The sequence below is a fragment of the Vombatus ursinus genome, unplaced genomic scaffold (assembly GCF_900497805.2).
Source record: "Vombatus ursinus unplaced genomic scaffold, bare-nosed wombat genome assembly UNPS02014799.1, whole genome shotgun sequence".
NCBI lineage: Eukaryota > Metazoa > Chordata > Mammalia > Diprotodontia > Vombatidae > Vombatus > Vombatus ursinus.
Window position 1 is genome coordinate 10,604,046 of NW_020954577.1, and position 18,283 is coordinate 10,622,328.

The following is an 18,283-nucleotide window of genomic DNA, read 5'->3' on the forward strand; positions in this document are numbered from 1 at the left end:
CTAGACTATATCAATAGCTGCTGGGGGTGGGGTCCATCTGCTTTAAGTCTCTCTCCATTCCAGTCCATCCTCCATTCAGCCACTAAAGCGATCTTCCGAAAGTGCAAGTCTGACCTTGTCACCGCCTCCTACTCAATAAACCCCAGTGGCTCGCTATCACCATCAGGATCAAATACAAGATCCTTGGTTTGGCTTTCAAGGCCCTTCACAACCTGGCTCCTTCCTACCTTTCCAGCCTGTTTACACCTGGCTCCCCTCTACTGACATTGGTCTCTTGGATGTCTCATTTATTGACTCTCCAATTTTTCCCTGGAAGTGCCCCAGAGCTGACATTCTCTCCTTCCTCATCTCTGCCTCCAGGGCTCCTGTCTTCCTTCAAATCTCAACTAAAAACTGACTTTCTGCCTTTGCCAATTACCTTTAATACCAGTGCCTTCCCCCTGAAATGACCTTCCATTTACTGTAATATCTTGTACATACTGGTGCTGTTTGCCTATTGTCTGCCCTAAGAGATTGTAAGCTTCTCAATGGTAGGGATTGTCTTTTACCACCAGCAGAATGCCAGCCACAAAGTGCTTAACAAATGCTTCCTGACTTGATATGACTAAATAAATGTTTGTAGATGAATTATTATTGGGCACCTTCATCAGAAGTAATAACAGAATAAACTACATTCTTCTAGCTAGCTTGACCCAACCCTTGAGACACGGTTGTTAAATTTTCTACGTGAGCATTTATACCTGGGACATTGGCAAACACTACAGATCAGGGCTTTGTGTTGTTGATTGTCTAGAATTAAGAAAGTGACAGAGAAAATATTAACAATGCAGATTAAACTAAAAGTGTGCTGGTTGTGAAGTGCTTTCCTGGAGAGCCAGTTGTTAAACATTTCCCAGCATACCCGTGCTGTAACACACCATGGAAGAGGTTCAAAAAGGCACCCTAATGTTGGTGAACATAACATTTGTTCACCTTCCATGCAATGAGGAGAGAGACACAGAGGATGATGGGCGATGTGATTTGCCTGCCTAACTGATGAAATGATCAATGACTAGCTGTGTGTTCTTGGACAGATCACTTCTCTTCTCTGGCCTTTATACCCACCTGTAAAATGATGGGGGGGGAATTAAATAATTAGCCCTAGGTACCTTGCAACTCTAAATTCTAAGATCCCAGGGAGGGGTACAGAATTTGGATAATTTAGACTTAAGGAAGCGGAATCTCAGTTTGTAGAAGGATCAGCAAAGGCAGCTTAGAACAGCAGGCATAGCCCGGGCTCTTGGTCTGGAGGACAAAGGCTCAAAACCTGTCTCTGACACAGACTACCCTTGTGACCCTGGGCAAAGGTCTCGAACATCCCGTCCAGCTTAGGTCTCTGGCCTTCAAGCTAACGTGCCCAACCTCAATATATACCTACCGACATAACCCATTAACAACTGCAGGATTGTTACCTCGTCAAGGACTTCATATGGCTTTTCTGCATTAAAGCAGAATGGAGCTTTTCTTCTGAATCTCTCTCTAAACTCCACCTGTTTCCCCTGATACAGAAAGAAGAAAAATAGGATAAGAGAAGAGAATTTCATTAAATAAGTTAGGTTTAGAACAGCTGTTTAAAATGTTCTCATCAACATCTCTTCTTCTGGTAAAGAGGTGATGGACCATGGGTATGAAACTTCGCATATATTGTATTGATTTGTTTTAACTATTTTTCTTTATTACAAAGGAAATTGCTTTGGGGAAGGGGAGTTATTGGTAAGTAAGTGTGATGTAAAATATCACCTGCCCCCTCGAAAAATCCATAAACCATTTTTGAAAGAAAATTCAAATTCAAATGAATAAATACATAAAATAGTCTTGTCAAAACACCTGGATCAGGAGGCTTTGGTCTCACTTACATCCAACAAAACACACTTTCTCCTGATGACAGTGACCTCTGCATTCTGAAGGGGAGCAACTTCGTGTCTCATGGCCACAGCATTCTTTTTGGTAGTATTCCATCTCTCAGGCAATTCCTAGGAAAAATAAAAGTGCATGATGGGAGACCAGTACAGTTGCCATGGAAACCCAAAGACCCACAACAAGTAGCTTTCATTTAGTTGGCATTAGGGCATCTTCACCTTATTCTTCCCCACAGGCCAATTGCATGATTATATTTCTTGCAATGTTTCCAGGGCCTGTGATTTTGTGGGTCTGGGTCCTGTGTCCCCTACTCTAGCACCACCTGCCTGTGACTTAGCAGAGAACTTTGAGAGTTGATGCATGACTGAAAAAATCTACCCTGTTGTGGCCCTAGCATCTCATCAGGCCCAAATTCAAAGCCTTTCCAACCCAATAGGGCCTAGAAAAGCTTGGGCTCCATTGGTGGAGCCTTTGAAATATCCCCATCACCATCACACTACCTCAAGGTGCTAGAGAAAGATGTTACTGTAGGCATAAAATGCTATCAAACTTAACCTTTTAAGAGGACTACATTTTTCTTAAATTTCAGCCAATATCATTGGTCATGGCTTCCCCATCATACATTTTCCTAACATATTAAATTTCTGCATCATTTGGGAAGTTCTTTCCTCACTTTATATCCATGAGGGCTGTAGAATTAAGAAACCAGTTCAGTGGTTTTGACCCACCGCAACCTAAGAATAACAGTATCTGGGGGTCACACCTACTCAAGTGCTCTCCCCAACTTGTGCTCTCCCTACTGGGTTGAGTTGTCAAAGAGTAGCTGCTACCTTGGGTTCTAGGGGCAAACTCATGAGTGCTTCTTCTACTTGTCTTGTTCAAGATCTCCCATTGGCTTGAATGGAGAAATGAGTGAACGATAACATATTTATAGTGCTACTATGTACAAAGCACCATGTTGGGAGGGATACAGAGAGGGGAACGGTCGGCAGGGTGAAAGGTGGTTGATGAGGAGATCACTGGAGAGAGGAATCCAAATGAAGAATGAATGGGGTTTTCCTAAAACTATAGTCCAGCTAGGTGGCGCAGTGGATAGAGCACCGGCCCTGAAGTCAGGAAGACTTGAGTTCAAATACGGTCTCAGACCAAACCCTTGACACCTACTAGCTGTGTGACCCTGGGAAAGTCACTTAACCCCAATTCCCCACCCCTCCTCAAAAAAGATAAAATTATAGTCCAGGAGAGACAAGCACTAATCAGGATAGCAGGGCCTCAGGGCAGTAGATTGGCAAGGGGACTGTTGGTGGAGAGAGAGCATGAGAGAAGGAGATAATGCCCACTCACCCACTCCCTTTACTGCCCTCTAATGCAGGAGAAGGGGTCTGCCTCTACAAGCATTCCTGAGCCTGTTGAAAAGCTCTGCTTTTATATGTGAGCCCAAAGGGCATGACTAATCCTCCTACCCAATCACTTGAGGTTTTCTCTGTGGTGCCAATTGCCTTCATCCAGTGGCCAAGGCCATATAATCCTCTCCAGCTGATTCAGACTTATTCACCCATTGTTGGAAGGTTGGAGGAAAATCCCTTAAGATCTACTTTGTACTTTGTATTCTAGCATCTCACCCAGTGCCTGGCATATGGTAAACAGTAAATGCTTGTTGATTGATAAGTGAGGTAGGAGGGAAATGTTCCCATTACCTGGGTATGTAGTGGAGGTTTTATAAGTCAGACAGTATGGAATGAGATGAATACTCCCACTTTATAAGCTAACCACATAAGAATAAGGTAGGGTTTTTTTTTCCTGATTGCTGTATTACATTTGGCAAGGTGTGATGTGACCCATGGAGCATCCCATCATGTAACAACAAGCACTTCCGACTGGATTCTACCAGATTAAACACTTCATTTTTTATAAATAGTAAATACCTTTATTTCTTATTTATCTTCATGGAATCATGGCATTTTGAAATTGAAAGGAACCTCAGAAACCATCTAGTCCAATCCAGAGAAGAAAAGGAATTCTCCTCTGTACAAATCTGTGATGAGCTATCTGTGATCTCATCTCCCTGGGGCTTAGTTTCCTCTTGTGGAAAATGAGAGGACTCAACCAGATGGCCTTGGAGGTCCTCTCTAGTTCCACATTCATGATGCTAAATTTTCAACTGCATAGATTCCTCTCTTTAACCCACTAGAATCAAAGCTCCACGTGGGGCAGGGACTTTTTCATTTAGTTCTTCCATCCCACTCAATGTTTGGCACATAGTAGGCATGTAATAGATGCTTCCTGCCCCCTTTTCACTTTAACAATTATTAGGTTCCCATTATCAAAGGGGGGCAGTACCAGTTACCATTATTGTGATAACAGAATAGTACTCTAAATTTGGATAATACATGTTTACTGCTGTTGGCCTTAATGGTCAATTATAAATTGGATAATGATCAACAAGAACAAAAGAGAATTAACAGGACACAATCATGTAGTGGAATGAACACGGGGCTTAGAATCAAGGGACCCAAGCTCTCAATTTCAATCCTGGCTGGTTACACGGCCATGGGCAAGGTACTTAACTGTGTGGTTTGTCCACACAGGTTGAGTCTCAGGGTCTCTGTTTGTAGAATGAGGATGATAGTGAGGCGGTACAGGCTCTCACACTACTTTCCAACTCCCACTCACATTGGCAGGCTGGGACCCTAGGGGATGATTGACTATTTGTCCTTTCAGGATTCTAATAATGCAAGGAAATGGAAGGGGTACTAGGACTATAACTCATGAGCCCTCACCAGTGTGCTACCCAATACAATTTAATTAGTTAACACCCCCCATATCAATTAACAAAAATGATCTTTTACAAACACCTCTCATATCAATTAACAAAAATTGTCTTTTGCAAAGAGATATTTACAGAAAATCTGTAGTAAGAATCAAAATACAACAACATACAACATCTACCCAAAAGTATGTGGGAGTCTGATGGGAGAGTACATGAGAGACACCTTCTCCCACAAATACAGAGTCCTGGGGGAAATGGACTTGATCTTAAAGAGCATGTGTAGCAAAGGTATAAGTCCTAAGTCTCCCTTGGTGGAATCCTCATGAACTTGCCTTTCCTCAATATGCCTTGTTGGTCCTCAGTGCCCAGCTATGTGCATTGTTTGTTACTTGTTCAGTCTCTCCAATAAAATGGTCAGGGAGTGGGTTGGGGCAGGGGATAGAGAGAATGTCATGCTGCCTCTGGACTCACTACCCTCTTTGCTGACTTCTGGTAAAAGCACAGGGGGCCCCATTCCCAGAGCGCTCCCCAAGCTTGCCTCTCATTTCTGAGTTCATGCCTAGTTTATACCTTTGACCAATTGATTGATTCCATGAAGGCATCCAGAAGCTGTTCAAAACTAATCTACACCCTTGATTGAACCACTGAGTACATAAGAAGCCCATCCCCCCACACCCTTGCAGGGAGAGACAGAGCAGGGATTTTTAAAAGCTTACTCTATACTAGTCCTTGTGCTAACATGATACAAATACAAGCAAGCCTGTGCCCTCAAGGAGACGCCATGCTAAATGAGAAAGACAACACACGTTAAACTAGAAAGTGGGGAAGGAATATGCAGGCTGGAGATGGCTGAGAAGTGCACAGAGACTTGGTTTAGGACAAGATGAGAGGAAAACTCAGCAGCTTTCAGAGCTTGGGAGAATGAGGAGCAGGCAGAGGCCAAGGTTCCAGTGGGAAGGAGGTAAGGATGAAGGTGAAGCATCATGTGTAAATGGGCAATGATAGTAATAACAATATCTCTACCTTCTTCAGAGGCTTGGAAAGAAAATATGTTTACAAACCAAAAGTACTGTGGGCCTTCTTGCAACTCCTCACATGCCTCCTTCCATCTCTGACCTCTGGACCTTTGTATAGGCTGTGCCTCATACCTGGAATGCACTCTACCTCACCTCTGTTTCTAAAATTTTTAAGTTTCGTTCAGTGCTCAACTCAGACATCCCCTTCTACACGAGGCCATGTCTACTGCCCTCCTCTTATATGTATGGATCTAGTTCATACATACTTACATGGGTATGCATGTCAGGTCTATGAAGCCAAGGATTTTTTTTTGTCTTTATATCCCCAGCTCTTCCCACAGTGCCAGGTACACAGGAGGTACTTAATGTTTGTGGATTGATTTATGCCCCCTAGTAGAATAGATGATCCCTGAGCATGATGTGGTAGGAGCTTAAGCAATGCTTACTAATTGATTGATAAAGCAAAGCCTGATAGGCCCTGGTCAGGTACATTATAACAAGGATTCCTTTTGTGAATGGACTGTGTTCCCTTCCAGTGCTTAGCTTCTTCAATTCTGTGAAATGTGAATTGCTTTTGTTGTTATTAGTTGTTTAATACACTTTCATGATGGTATTTTTCTGTAAATAATTTAGAATTGATCTATAAACTCTAAAACAATGCCATAAAAACCATTCCAAATGCAATAAACAAGTTACTTTTCACTAAGATGCACCTAGGAGGTAGTAATAGGCTTCCCCAAAAGCAGAGGGCGAGTTCCCCATGCTCTTTGTAAATATCACTTAGAGACTACCATAACCTCGAAGGAAGGCTGTTGGAGCTGTGGGCACAGATCCAAGAACTACCCAAGTATGAGAACAAGGAAAAGCAACTTCTAATCATAATATAAAAATCTCCTGCTTATAGGTACACACAGACATACAAGTACATTCCAAAAATCTTTTCCTAGTATAATACCCACATGTGTTACATCTGAGGATACAGGCAAGGCTGAAAAGATGTGTGATCATTAACAGAAACATGTTTTAACATGGAAATCTGCTATGAGTAAAGCATACACAATACAGACTATGAATGAATGAATGAAAAATCATCCATTGAGCTCTTCCCACATGCTAGGCACGGTGCTAAGTGCAGAGGAGACAAAAGCGAGACGATCCATGTCCTCAAGGAGGTTACATTCAATGGGGAGAGCAATACAGAAACGGAGCTGGAGAGAGGTACAGAGCACAGGGAGTGTTTGTGTATGGCATGGTTTGGAAACTGTCGGGAAGCTGGCCTGACTCCAGGCAAGATAGGTGAAGGATCACTTATCGGAGCCCAAGGTTCCAGAGGCAGGGTCTGATTCTCATCAAGAGGCAGATAAGGAAGATGACCAGTATGTAGGTGGCACAATTTGGAAATGTCCAGAAGTAACAAGGAAGTCTATCCAAACCCCGTAGAAGAGTCCGTGTTCTGATGGGAGAGAGTATATCCACATATATCGAAACCCTCCTCTAGTGACTCAATGTGATATGAACTTGACCTTGGGTTTTTCAGCTAGGCCAGTGGGGGTTCAGCCCCAAGATGGACACCGAGTCTGTCACTAGTGGGGACCATCTTAATCCAGTGAGGACACATTCAGTACCCAGTTGGCCACAGAATGATTAAATATTCAGCCACAGTGAGTCGCCAAGTCAGAGGGAACAGTAGAGAGAAAACTCACACAGAAGAATCACCAATAGAACTTCAATGTTTCCATAATTTGAAGCGGTATAGTGGATAGAGCGCTGTACTTGGCCTCAGGAAGATGTGGGCTCAAGAACTACCTCAGATGCTCACTAGCTAGGTGGCCATGGGCAAGTCATTTATCCAATCCAATCCATGAAACATTTATTAAGTGTCTAGCATGTGCGAGGCACTGTGCTCAGCACTGGGGATATAATTAATATCTGCCCTCCATTCAGAGGGGAAAAGAGGCTGAGGAGGGTGGTATCAGCAGCATAGTAATGAGTTTAGAAGTGATGAGCCAACCTGGGAGGAATGGAAATTGAAACTAGGCAGGGGAGCAGAAACAAAATGGCTTCCTGAGCCTTGGGCAGATCTTACAGAGTCGCAGATGAAATCAGACAACTTTGAGGTGTGCATGCGACCTTAGCAGGCATCTAGTCCAATCCTTGTCTAACCGTTGGAAATTGATTGAGTGACATAGGAGATGCTGGCAAAGGACCGCCCAACATGGCCCACCCGCATCAAAGAAGGTGCTGTGCTCTGTGAGAAAAGCAGAATTAAAGTAGCTCAAAAGAAACCCCAAATATGCAAATTTAGAGAATCTGCCTCAACTATTCACAGGGACTATTTGTGCCTGACCTATGGTAGAGCATCCGAGCTCATATTCATCTGATCAACCACAGTTGGACACTCTGAACCTCGACCCCAACATAATGATGTCACTTTGGTCCTCTTTGAGAATGAAGGACAACCAACCAATTAATCTAGCCTAATCTATACACCAAAGGAATCCCTGCTACAATATGGCCAAAATGTGGTCACCTACCCTCTAGGATGGTAAGTTATTGGTAGTTCACATCTGTAGAAGGAGTTTTTGCATCAATGAAATCATGAGTCTTAGATATACTGTGTATACACATGTATGTGCACATACACATATACTTGTGAACATAATGCATACGGCCTGCACTTGAACTCTCCTGTGTACGATGCATCCCCCATTAGAACGTGAGCCCTGAGAGCAGGGTTTGGCTCACTTTTCTAGTCTCAGCATTCAGCACATTGCTTGGTACATAGTAAGCATTCAATAAATGCTTTTCCTTTCCATTCCATTCCCGTTATCAATTAACAAAGCACACATATGCAAATCTATTCTCTATAATATGATATGTGTATATGCATACACATGCTCAGATGCAAACCTTAATTTTTTTCCTAGAGCTCTAATAAAGCTAAGAATCACCCATAAACCTGAATTCTGCTTTATTAAGTAGCTCCATTCCATCAGGAAATGGTAGGACAGCAATAAATGCCCTGGAGGAAAAAAATCTCTTTTACCACAATTTTTCTATGTCAGCATGAATCCTACACAGCACCCACAGAAAGGCTCACGTCTAGCACTGGCTCTGCAGTCCATGGATGCCATCCCACAAATGGAGAAATTCAGCATGGGAACACAAAGACCTCAAGAGCTGTGGTGAATTTCAGCTTTGAAAGTGAAAGTAAGCATGAGGACTAGAAAGTAACTCACTAGAAACGGAAAGCATAACAACAGTCACTGAGGCATTAGCACTCACTTCTAGGAGAACATAAACGTGGTCAGGCATCTTCTGTCCATAGCTCTCCAAGAGTGTGATGGTAGCTTTGAGGGGGTCAAAGAGCTCATCAGTAGCTCCCTGCCGGTTTCTCACAGCCATGAGGTGGCCCATGATTTCGACCAGGCCATTATAGTCACCTTCTTTCAGCTCTCTGCAGAATCCAGCGTTTGTCACTTTAATAAACTCTTCCAGGTCAGTCAGACTATGAAAGGGGAAAAAAAAGTAAGGGAGGGAGGAAGAGGAAGAAAGAAGGAAGGAAGGAAGGAAGGAGAGAGAGAGACAGAGAAAGGGGAAAGGGAGAGAAAGAAAGAGAGGAAAAAAGTGAGAAAGAGAAAAAGAGACACAAAATATGATCAGTAAACCTGTCATGTGGAATACTGAGGTGGCTTTGGAGTCAAAAACCCTGGGTGCCAGACCTGCCTCTGACATAACCTGTTACATTACCCTGGGTAAGTCATTTCACTTCTCATTGTCCCACAGAACTCTCCAGCATTATAAACTGCCAAGCAGGCACTGTCTTCTTTGGCAAAGAGAGGTTTCCCCACTGGGAGTTAGTATTCTGTTTCAGTGCAATCACAGCTCTGGTTCAATAAAACCAAAAACCAAATCTTTTCTTAGTATAAGATATATTTTGAAATTCTCATCACTTCAGGTTGTGATAAATAATCACGTCAAGGTTCTGTGATTTCACTGGCATGGGGTCTCATTCCACTGAAAAACAAATTGATAAGTCTTAGAGAGCTCCCTGAATCTGAGAGCCCAACAACCTACCCATGGTTTTTATTGTTATAATACCGAGGAGTGGGAGGATGTAGAGGAGGCAGTGAACGGTTCGATGGAAGGAGGCTGGATTTGGGCATCAGACAGCTTTGGCTCAAATCCTACCTCTGATCAAAATTAACTGTGTGACTCTGGGTAGGTCCCTAGGCACCATCTCTAAAATGACAGAGTTGGTCTAGAGGCCTTGGAGCTCCTTTGCAGCTCCTAGTCTATGATCCTAGGAACTCCTAAGTCATATAGAACATTCGATACAAGAACACTCTCTGTTATCCCGCTTATGTATATAAATGACCCTTTCAAAGATTCTTAGGGTAATATCAATAGGGCATCTCAAACAAAATTTGTTAAATCCATAGCCAAGTCAATGGTAAACAAGGGAATATGAAGGAAAGATCTGCAGTTCCATCTGAACAGATCCAACATCCTGGGTAAAACGAGCAGAGCTTTTACCTGTCAATGACAAATCTCCCAAGATGCTCTTGGAACATCCAGCTCCACTTTTTAATCGTGTTCAGCAAGCTCATTTTGAAGGGCTTCATGTCCACCTTAAACCAGCTCTCAAACACCTGGAAGTCCTCAAATTTGCTCATCTGAACATACAAAGCTTCATAGATGTCAATCTACAGGAGAGTTTAAGAAAAGGGACACAAAGTTCAGCACCAACCAGCTTTAGAGGTCCTGCCACCTACACAGCCCGTTTGCCATTTTCCTTGCCTGTTCTTTGAACTGATCGATGGTGGGGGGCTGTTCTGGGAGGCCTTCGTTGGCCTGAATGTCCATTTCTTCTGCGGTTAACGGGTGACCATAGAGAAGAAATTGCTTCATGAACTCCATTCGGTCGTCCACCCAGAGGTAAGAGTAGGCATCGAGAGAGCTCTTATAGTCCAGAACCTTGCTGATCACCCCTGCCACTCTGCTCATGATCTCCCGCCTGGTCTCTATGAGGTCCAATATATGGTCCATGTCATTCTAAACGTGGAAAGAAATAGTGAGTTACCACAAATCATGATTAGAGGTCTGTTACTGGACATGTGGCACTCTATTAAGTTGGCAAAATTGGAAATCACCTAGGCTTTTTCTTAGATTTGGAATCCTCCTCTACCCCTTCAAAACAGGTAATTCTATAGATAAATAGTTCATCTCTAAACAAAGAGGCAACCTGGTTCAGGGGATAGAGGGCAGGCCTCAGAATAACAATAGACCTGGGTTCAAGTCCTGCCTTTGAACCATCCAGGCTGTGTGACCCTGGGCAAGTCATTTAACCTCCTCCACAACTCTATAAAACTAAACATGGCAAAGCAGGTGTGTCAATCTGTGCTTGTGGAAAGAATTTTCATTCAAGGAATTCTTCATACTAATGAAATAGAAGGTTTGCCCCCTCTACCCTCTGAAAAAAATATCTTTTAAGTAATCATCTGCTTTGGGGAAAAATGTCTGAATTTCTTTCCTCTTTCTTCCCTTTGCTTTTTAATGTTCTGTTGATGTTCTCTTTTTCTGTATCTCCAGAATTCCTCCCCTTCCTAATAGACAATCCCCTCCACCCCTACCCCCCCCACACACCTCATTACCTTCTTTTTCAAAAGGAACATACCTGGTAATTTGGGATTTCCAGATGCGAAGCCACCCTCTTCATTTGGCTAGACATCCTAAAAATATTGCATAAAATCTCTTCCACAAGGTCATACAGGCCATCCCCAGCCTCTCTTTCTAATGGGGGTTTAAATATGATCTCAGGGGCCATGAGGACCATTTGTGCTTGGAAGAATGGAGCAGATTTCAGACATTTCTCCGTGTTCATCAAGAAGAAATCTAACTCATGCATGATGGCATTGAAGAAGCCATCAACCACAATGTCATCCAGGAACTCCAGGTAGATCTTCCAGGTGTCTGACACAGCACTGGCCTTGAAGAGCCTCAAGTTATCCTGGGGACATAGAATTCTAGTATAAAATCACAAAATTCCATTTGATCAAAAGAATTGTTCAACTGATTCACATCCCCCAAGGAGAAGCCAACAGTGACCATGTAGCTAGCTATGTTGTTTTTTTTTTTTAATCAAAGTTGTCTTTGTGTTTGTATTTTATCCACCGACTAGACTGTAAATTCCATGAAGGCAAGTACCGCCTGTTAAACAATATATCTCCCTCAGCACTGAGCTGGATAGAGGCCCTGAACCCAGAAACCATGTTAAGCAAAGAGGAAATGACAAAGATAAAATAGTCCCCACCCTAAGGGAACTTAGATTCTATTCAGACAACAAGAATTTATCAAGTGCCTGTTACAAACCCAGCATTGTTCTAAGTTTGGGGGATGTGAAGACAAAAGCCAAACAGCCCCTGCTTTCACTGAGCTTACATTTTATTTGTTTGTTTATTTATTTTTGGTTAGGAAATGGGGTTAAGTGACTTGCCCAGGCTCACACAGCTAGTAAGTGTTATGTGTCTGAGGCCGGATTTGAACTCAGGTCCTCCTGAATCCAGGGTTGGTGCTCTATCCACTGCACCACCTAGCTGCCCCAGGAGCTTACATTTTAATAGAGACGACGACACACACGTGTAAAGACATGTGGAATACATAAAAATAAATAAAAGGTTGCTTTTGGAGGGAAGGCACTCATTAGGAAAGGTTTCACACCAAAGGTGGCGCTTGAGCAGAGTCTGGAGGGAAACCAGGGGATTCCAAGGAATGGAGATAAGAAGAGATGTATTCTAGGTTGGGTGCAATCATGCAGAACAGCAGCACAGTAAACAACAGGTGCCTAAAAGATCCTTTGCTCTGCACCCCCTGCTGCTTGGACTCTCTGAACTTGGCAAAGTTGATCCTCATATAACAGGCCCAGTCTAAGCCTTCCTGCAAAGCCTCTCTAGCATCATCCATCATGGGTGGGCAAAGAAGAAGTGAAAGTATTCTGAGCTGATGGCAGGCAGAGAGGCACAAGGTGAGAAGCAGTGCCAGGATGTCCGAGCTTCTCAGAAAGGGGAGGAGCATGGGCTGCACCCAGCCACAGGCAAAGGGAAACTAAATAGAATTATGAGCACGTGGAGCTTTGCCCAGCTCACTGACCCACTTGGGGAACAACCGGGCTGGGCAGAACTTGCTGCCACCCTGGGAGCTGGTGAATTTCTCTCCTTTCTGCTTCCTCCTTTTCTTCTGCCTCATTACTGCCTGATGAACTCATCTTGTCCACTTCAAAGTTTCTTCCTTGTATTTGATCTCATTTATTTGCTTTCTATACTTGTACAATGGGTTTTGTCTCTAGATAAAGATGAGTTAATTTTTATTACATTTTGATCAAGTATTTGCTATGCTTGAGTGGAGCATACAAAAAGAAGTCATTGGATTAATAGCCCTAGACCTAACTATGAGGCTATGTTAAACTCACACTCTTCTCTCTCTCTGTCTCTAAATACATATATGCGTGTGTGTGTGTGTGTGTGTGTACACACACACGTGTATACACACACACATATGTATATATACAAACATACATACCTAAACACACACATACACACGTGTATGTATGTATGTATGTATGTATGTATGTATGTGTATATCCCTCCCCCAAAAGAGCGGGGCCTCACCAAGCTGGGAGAACTTTTCAGAGTTTTCACTGATACTCAAGGAGAATGCGATACTTGACAACAGGTGCCATTTTGTTCTCGTTTTTTGTATTCCCAGGACCTAGTCCACTGGCACACAAGAGGTGTTTAATAAATGCATGCTGCATTGAATCAAAGATGAAAAATCTACCCTAGTTTCTTGATGTGGGAAAAGTTGAGGAGAGCTGATCAAGGAGAGTGACCATTAGTGAGTAGATGGAAACTGGTGCTGCTGGGGCATTTCACTAGCATGGAAGCTTCTTGAGGACAAGGATCCCTCAGCACCTCGCACAGTGCTTGGCACATAGGAGACACTTACTAGATGTTGATTCTTTGAAAAACTTCAAAACTCTGGTCAATGTAATGACTAACCATGATTCCAGAGGACTGATCACGAAGCATCCACCTGCCCACCTCCTGACAGATGATGGACTCAGGTGGGGAGAATGAGATACTTTTTTGGGCATGGTGTCCAGGGTTTTGTTATTTTTAGCCATGCATATTTAATATAAGAGTTTGGTTTTATCAATGTGGTGGGGGAGAACATTGATTTTTGTGAATTAAGAAAGCAAAATTTTATTTAAAAAAAAAACCACTTGTTGAATTGGATGGAATTGAATTTGCTCTGCTTGTCACCTCCATGCCACAACGAAGCATCAGAGGCCAGTATTAGAAGATTGTGCATACAGTAGGCACTTAATAAATTTTTACTGAAAGAATGAATGAAATCTGAAGGAATGCTGCTGTCAACAGCACAGGACAAGAGAGTAGAAAGCAGTATTCTATGATGAAGGCAAAGGGGGAAGCTAATTTCCAAAATGAAGGTTCGTAAAACCTGCACAAACAGGACACCAATCCTGGTCTTTCAAACATAGAAGAAAACACACCCTGTTGTGCTCAGCCAGCTCAGTCTCCCTCTGGGGTGGCCCTGGACAGGGGTGCCCCTGGACAGGGGTGCCCAGGAGGGGATCTGCCCAGCAGCTCTTATGGTGGACACAGGTCATGGGTTGAGTTGGGAGTGATGGACAGGGTTGGAAAGGTTAGACAGGTGTGAGGGCCTTATAAAGATAAGCCTCAGGCAATCATTAAAACCACAGGCACGTGCACAAAATCTGACCTTCGGCAAAGTACTTTGCAAACAGTCTCACTGAACCTCACACAAAACCCTTGAAAGTATATACTATAATCAAGACTGTCCCTATTTTTCTGGGGGTGGGAAACCCGAGGCTCACAATAATTAACTGATTTATGGTAAGGTCACACCCCTAGTAAACACTCAAGGAGGGATTGGAGCCCAGGTCCTTCCTAACTCTAAATTAAGTACTCCACCCCAATGCCATACTGCCTCTTGATATGGACAGAAGGGCAGTCTTGGAGTCAGAAAAAACCTGAGTTCAAAGTTTGCCTTACTCTTGCTAGTCATGTAACTCTGAGTAAGTCACTTAGCCTCCCTGGTCTCAGTTTCCTCATCTGCTAAATGGGGGTTAATCATACCTATAGTGCCTACTTCAGATGCAGTGCTATGAAAACTATGATAATGATGATTTCTCAAAGATCTCAGTAGGTTGATTCATAGAATAATAGGTTCACCCTGGAAGGGCCCATCTAATCCAATTTCTTCTTTTTATAGAGAGTCAGAAAGGCTAAAGGACATGCCCAATGATCAATGGGTAGTGTTTAGAGCTCAAAGGAATCCTGGAGCCTTAGTCAGTCCAAATGCATTTATCAGGCTCTTACTAGATGACAGGCACTGGGTAAAGAGGGATCCAAACAAGGGTAAAAGCCCAGTCCCTACTCTCAAGGAGCTCCAGTTCCATAGGAGAGACAACATGCAAATACTACGTCCATGAAAGACATTCAGTCCAAGCCTTGCCTATGACAGATGAAGCCCCGGGAGATCCATCGACTTGCCCAGGGTCATGTAACTAGTGAAGTGTTAGAGGCAGCATTGGAACTCAAGTGTTCCTGACTTGAAGTCCAGCCTGCTGCCCTCTGTGCCAAAGGACACAGATTTAGAGTTGAAAGGGACTTTCTAAGTCCAATTCCTCTATTTTACAGGGAAAGAAACTGAGGTCTAGAAAAATGAAACAAATTGACAGGATTCAGACTCAGCTCCTTTGGCTCCAAATCTGGGGCTCTTTCTGATCCATCCCACTCCTTGGGTTGGCTTATGCCCTAACCAGAATCCTTTCTCCATCACCCTACTGCATGGTTATCCAGCCTCCACTTGATGAAGGAATTCATCATTTCTCAAAGGAGAAAGGAGTCTTGCTGCTTTTTAACCACTCGCTTGCTATCTCTGGCTCATCCTGTGTCTTCAAAGGACACCCCCTGAATGCCATTAGACTTCTGTCACCATACACAGATGGGGAGTGTGGGGTGGAGAACCCATGGGGAGAACTGCTCAACCCTCTGATATCTTGCCAAGACTATGGGAAAGAACCTTCTCTCCTTAGTAGGGATGGGACTCAAGGTCAAAATCATGTACTGGAGAAAATGGTATGCTTTAAAAAAAAAAAAGCTACAAGAAACGGAAAATGAATAACAGCTTTATTTCTGTTTTAAAGTCCAGTGGTGTTCCTTCCTCATGGTCCCCAAAGACTCCTGTTTCCCCTGTTCTTGAATTGAGAAGGGCAATTTCAAAATTTCTGAGTATCTGACTCAAGGAAATATGGGGGAGGGTCAAGTTCCTAGTAGATAAACCCCAACCTGATTTCCAATTCAATGTTGCAGGCACTGTATTGTTAATTGTGTCAAGCTATGCAATTGCATTGGATACTATTTTCAATGCATTTTAATCAGGGTTCATAAATCTTATGGGTCTATAGCCCCCAGATTAGTGTTTTGGGAGTGAATCTTTAGATCCTGAAAATTTAACAGAAGAAATTAATTGTAATCCATCATCTGTCCTCCATCGGACAGATTCTTATGCATTAACAGCTGTAGAGGTGTCCTGAAAGTCAATGAAGGAATAATTCAGAGCATCCCAGAAACCAACCAGGAATAAACAATGGTGTGACTTTTGATAGTTTTTTAAAAGAAAGTAAAACTTTTAAAAAAAAATATAGGAAGTTTCTATTGGGTAAGAGTTAAAAATGTGCCCCCAGTTATAACAAATCCATTCAGTAAACATTTATTAAGCATCCACTGTACATTGGGAGCTGAACTAGGTACTACAAAGATATAAAAAGACAAAAATGAATCAGTTCCTCCCTTCAAGGAGCTTATACTCTACCAGAAACATACAGGATATAAACAAATAAGTAAATAAAAGATCATTTGAGGGGGGAGAGAACTCTAGTGATGTGGGGAATCAGGAAAGGATTCATGCAGGAAGCGACCCCTGAGCTAAACCTTGAAAGAAGCTAGGTTTTGTAAGAAGTGGGGGTGAGAGGGAATAATACATTCCAAGTGTTCGGCCCAGTATGTGTCCCAAAGGCTTGAAGGCAGGAGATGCAAAATAGAAACTCAATTGCAAACTGGGTGTAGGTATTTCCTTTATATGACAAGTCGACATGCTATTCAGATACTTCCTACATGTTCTTTTCCTTACCATCCCCTAGACATGTGTTGTTCATTTTTTGCCTTATTGAAAATGGCTAGCGACAAGTTTGAAAACTTTGTCTATGCAGAAATCCAGTAAAATTCAAAAAAAGGCGGAGCCACTTGGAGCACCTTTATAGAGGTGCAATTGAAATCAGCAGGTACGAGAATGCAACGACTATACCAGTTGAGCCCAGATCATGGCACTAAACACTGGCATCTGTCTCTTCAACACGAATCTCATAAGCCATATGACACTTGTTTTGCACTGAAAACTCTAAAGAATTATTTAGAAACCGAATGCTACTAATTACTCGCTGCTAGACTGACATTAAAGGCTGCTTTCATCAGTATTCCAATGTGAATGGAGAAAAGGAGAAGGGGATGATTCCATCTGGATACCTTCAGTCAACTGGGCATGGGTCACTTTCCGTGTCTCTCTTTCAGGAACTCCAGTGGTAATTTTAGCAGATGTTAAAAGGCTAACAAAGGAAAGACTTGCCTGTCTCTGGATCACTTTTCATCATTGGAAATAAAGCACTTTCATCACAGTCCCCTTCTCTAGGCCTCAATTCCCTTATCTGAAATATGAGGAGTTAGATTAGGTGACCTCAGAACTCCCTTCTAGCTTGGAATCTATGATCCTATAAGCTTTTCTGGGCCTAAGTTTTTTCATCTATAAAATAAAGGAGGTAGGATTGGCATAGTGCCTGGCACATAGTAGGTGCTTAATAAATCTTGTTGACTGACTGGACTAGAATAGATCTAAAGTCTTTTAGTAGTTGATTCATATATGTGTTTATGGACCATGAGAAAGTGCCTCCTCTTCCTACAAAAAACCTTCTGAGACACACATCACCAGCTAAAATTAACTTGTTATTTATTTCATATCCATTGATGTCTACATATAAACATTGCTTCCCTTGAGAGAATGTAATCTTCTTGAGGACAAGGACCGATTCATTTTTATCTTGGTATTCCTACTCCGTAAACAGTGCCTGCCACATGGCAGGTACATGGGGCAACTGGGTGGCGCAGAGGATAGAGCACCAGCTATGGAATCAGGAGGACCCAAGTTCAAATCTGGCCTCAGACACTTGACACTTACTAGCTGTGTGACCTTGGGCTAGTCACTTAACCCCATTGCTTAGTAAAAAAAAAAACAAAAAAAAACAACCAAACAACAAAAAAACAAACAAACATGGCAGTTACATCATGAATGCTAGATCTAAAGAGAAATATCTATCAAGTACTTAGAAAACCTTAAAACACTAGATAAAGCTAAGTTATCATTATTCAAGGACCAATTGGCTTTTTCCTAAAGAAATTAGGAGCTTGGGGAAAAATCACCTCTAACTTTTAGAATCTGT

The 18,283-nt window shown here is 42.6% G+C and overlaps 1 protein-coding gene across 2 annotated transcripts in view; it reads right to left on the reverse strand.

Moving 5' to 3' along the window:
- The window catches only part of DNAH11 (dynein axonemal heavy chain 11), a 315,578-nt gene that overhangs the window by 238,027 nt on the left and 59,268 nt on the right, over positions 1–18,283 (reverse strand). For both annotated transcript variants that reach the window (XM_027872105.1, XM_027872104.1), the window contains exons 15-20: positions 11,363–11,695; positions 10,486–10,740; positions 10,222–10,391; positions 8,971–9,193; positions 1,896–2,012; positions 1,452–1,538 (exon numbers count right to left, since the gene is read on the reverse strand). In XM_027872105.1, the coding sequence (XP_027727906.1) occupies positions 1,452–1,538; positions 1,896–2,012; positions 8,971–9,193; positions 10,222–10,391; positions 10,486–10,740; positions 11,363–11,695 (1,185 nt within the window). The remainder of the gene's footprint in view (positions 1–1,451; positions 1,539–1,895; positions 2,013–8,970; positions 9,194–10,221; positions 10,392–10,485; positions 10,741–11,362; positions 11,696–18,283) is intronic.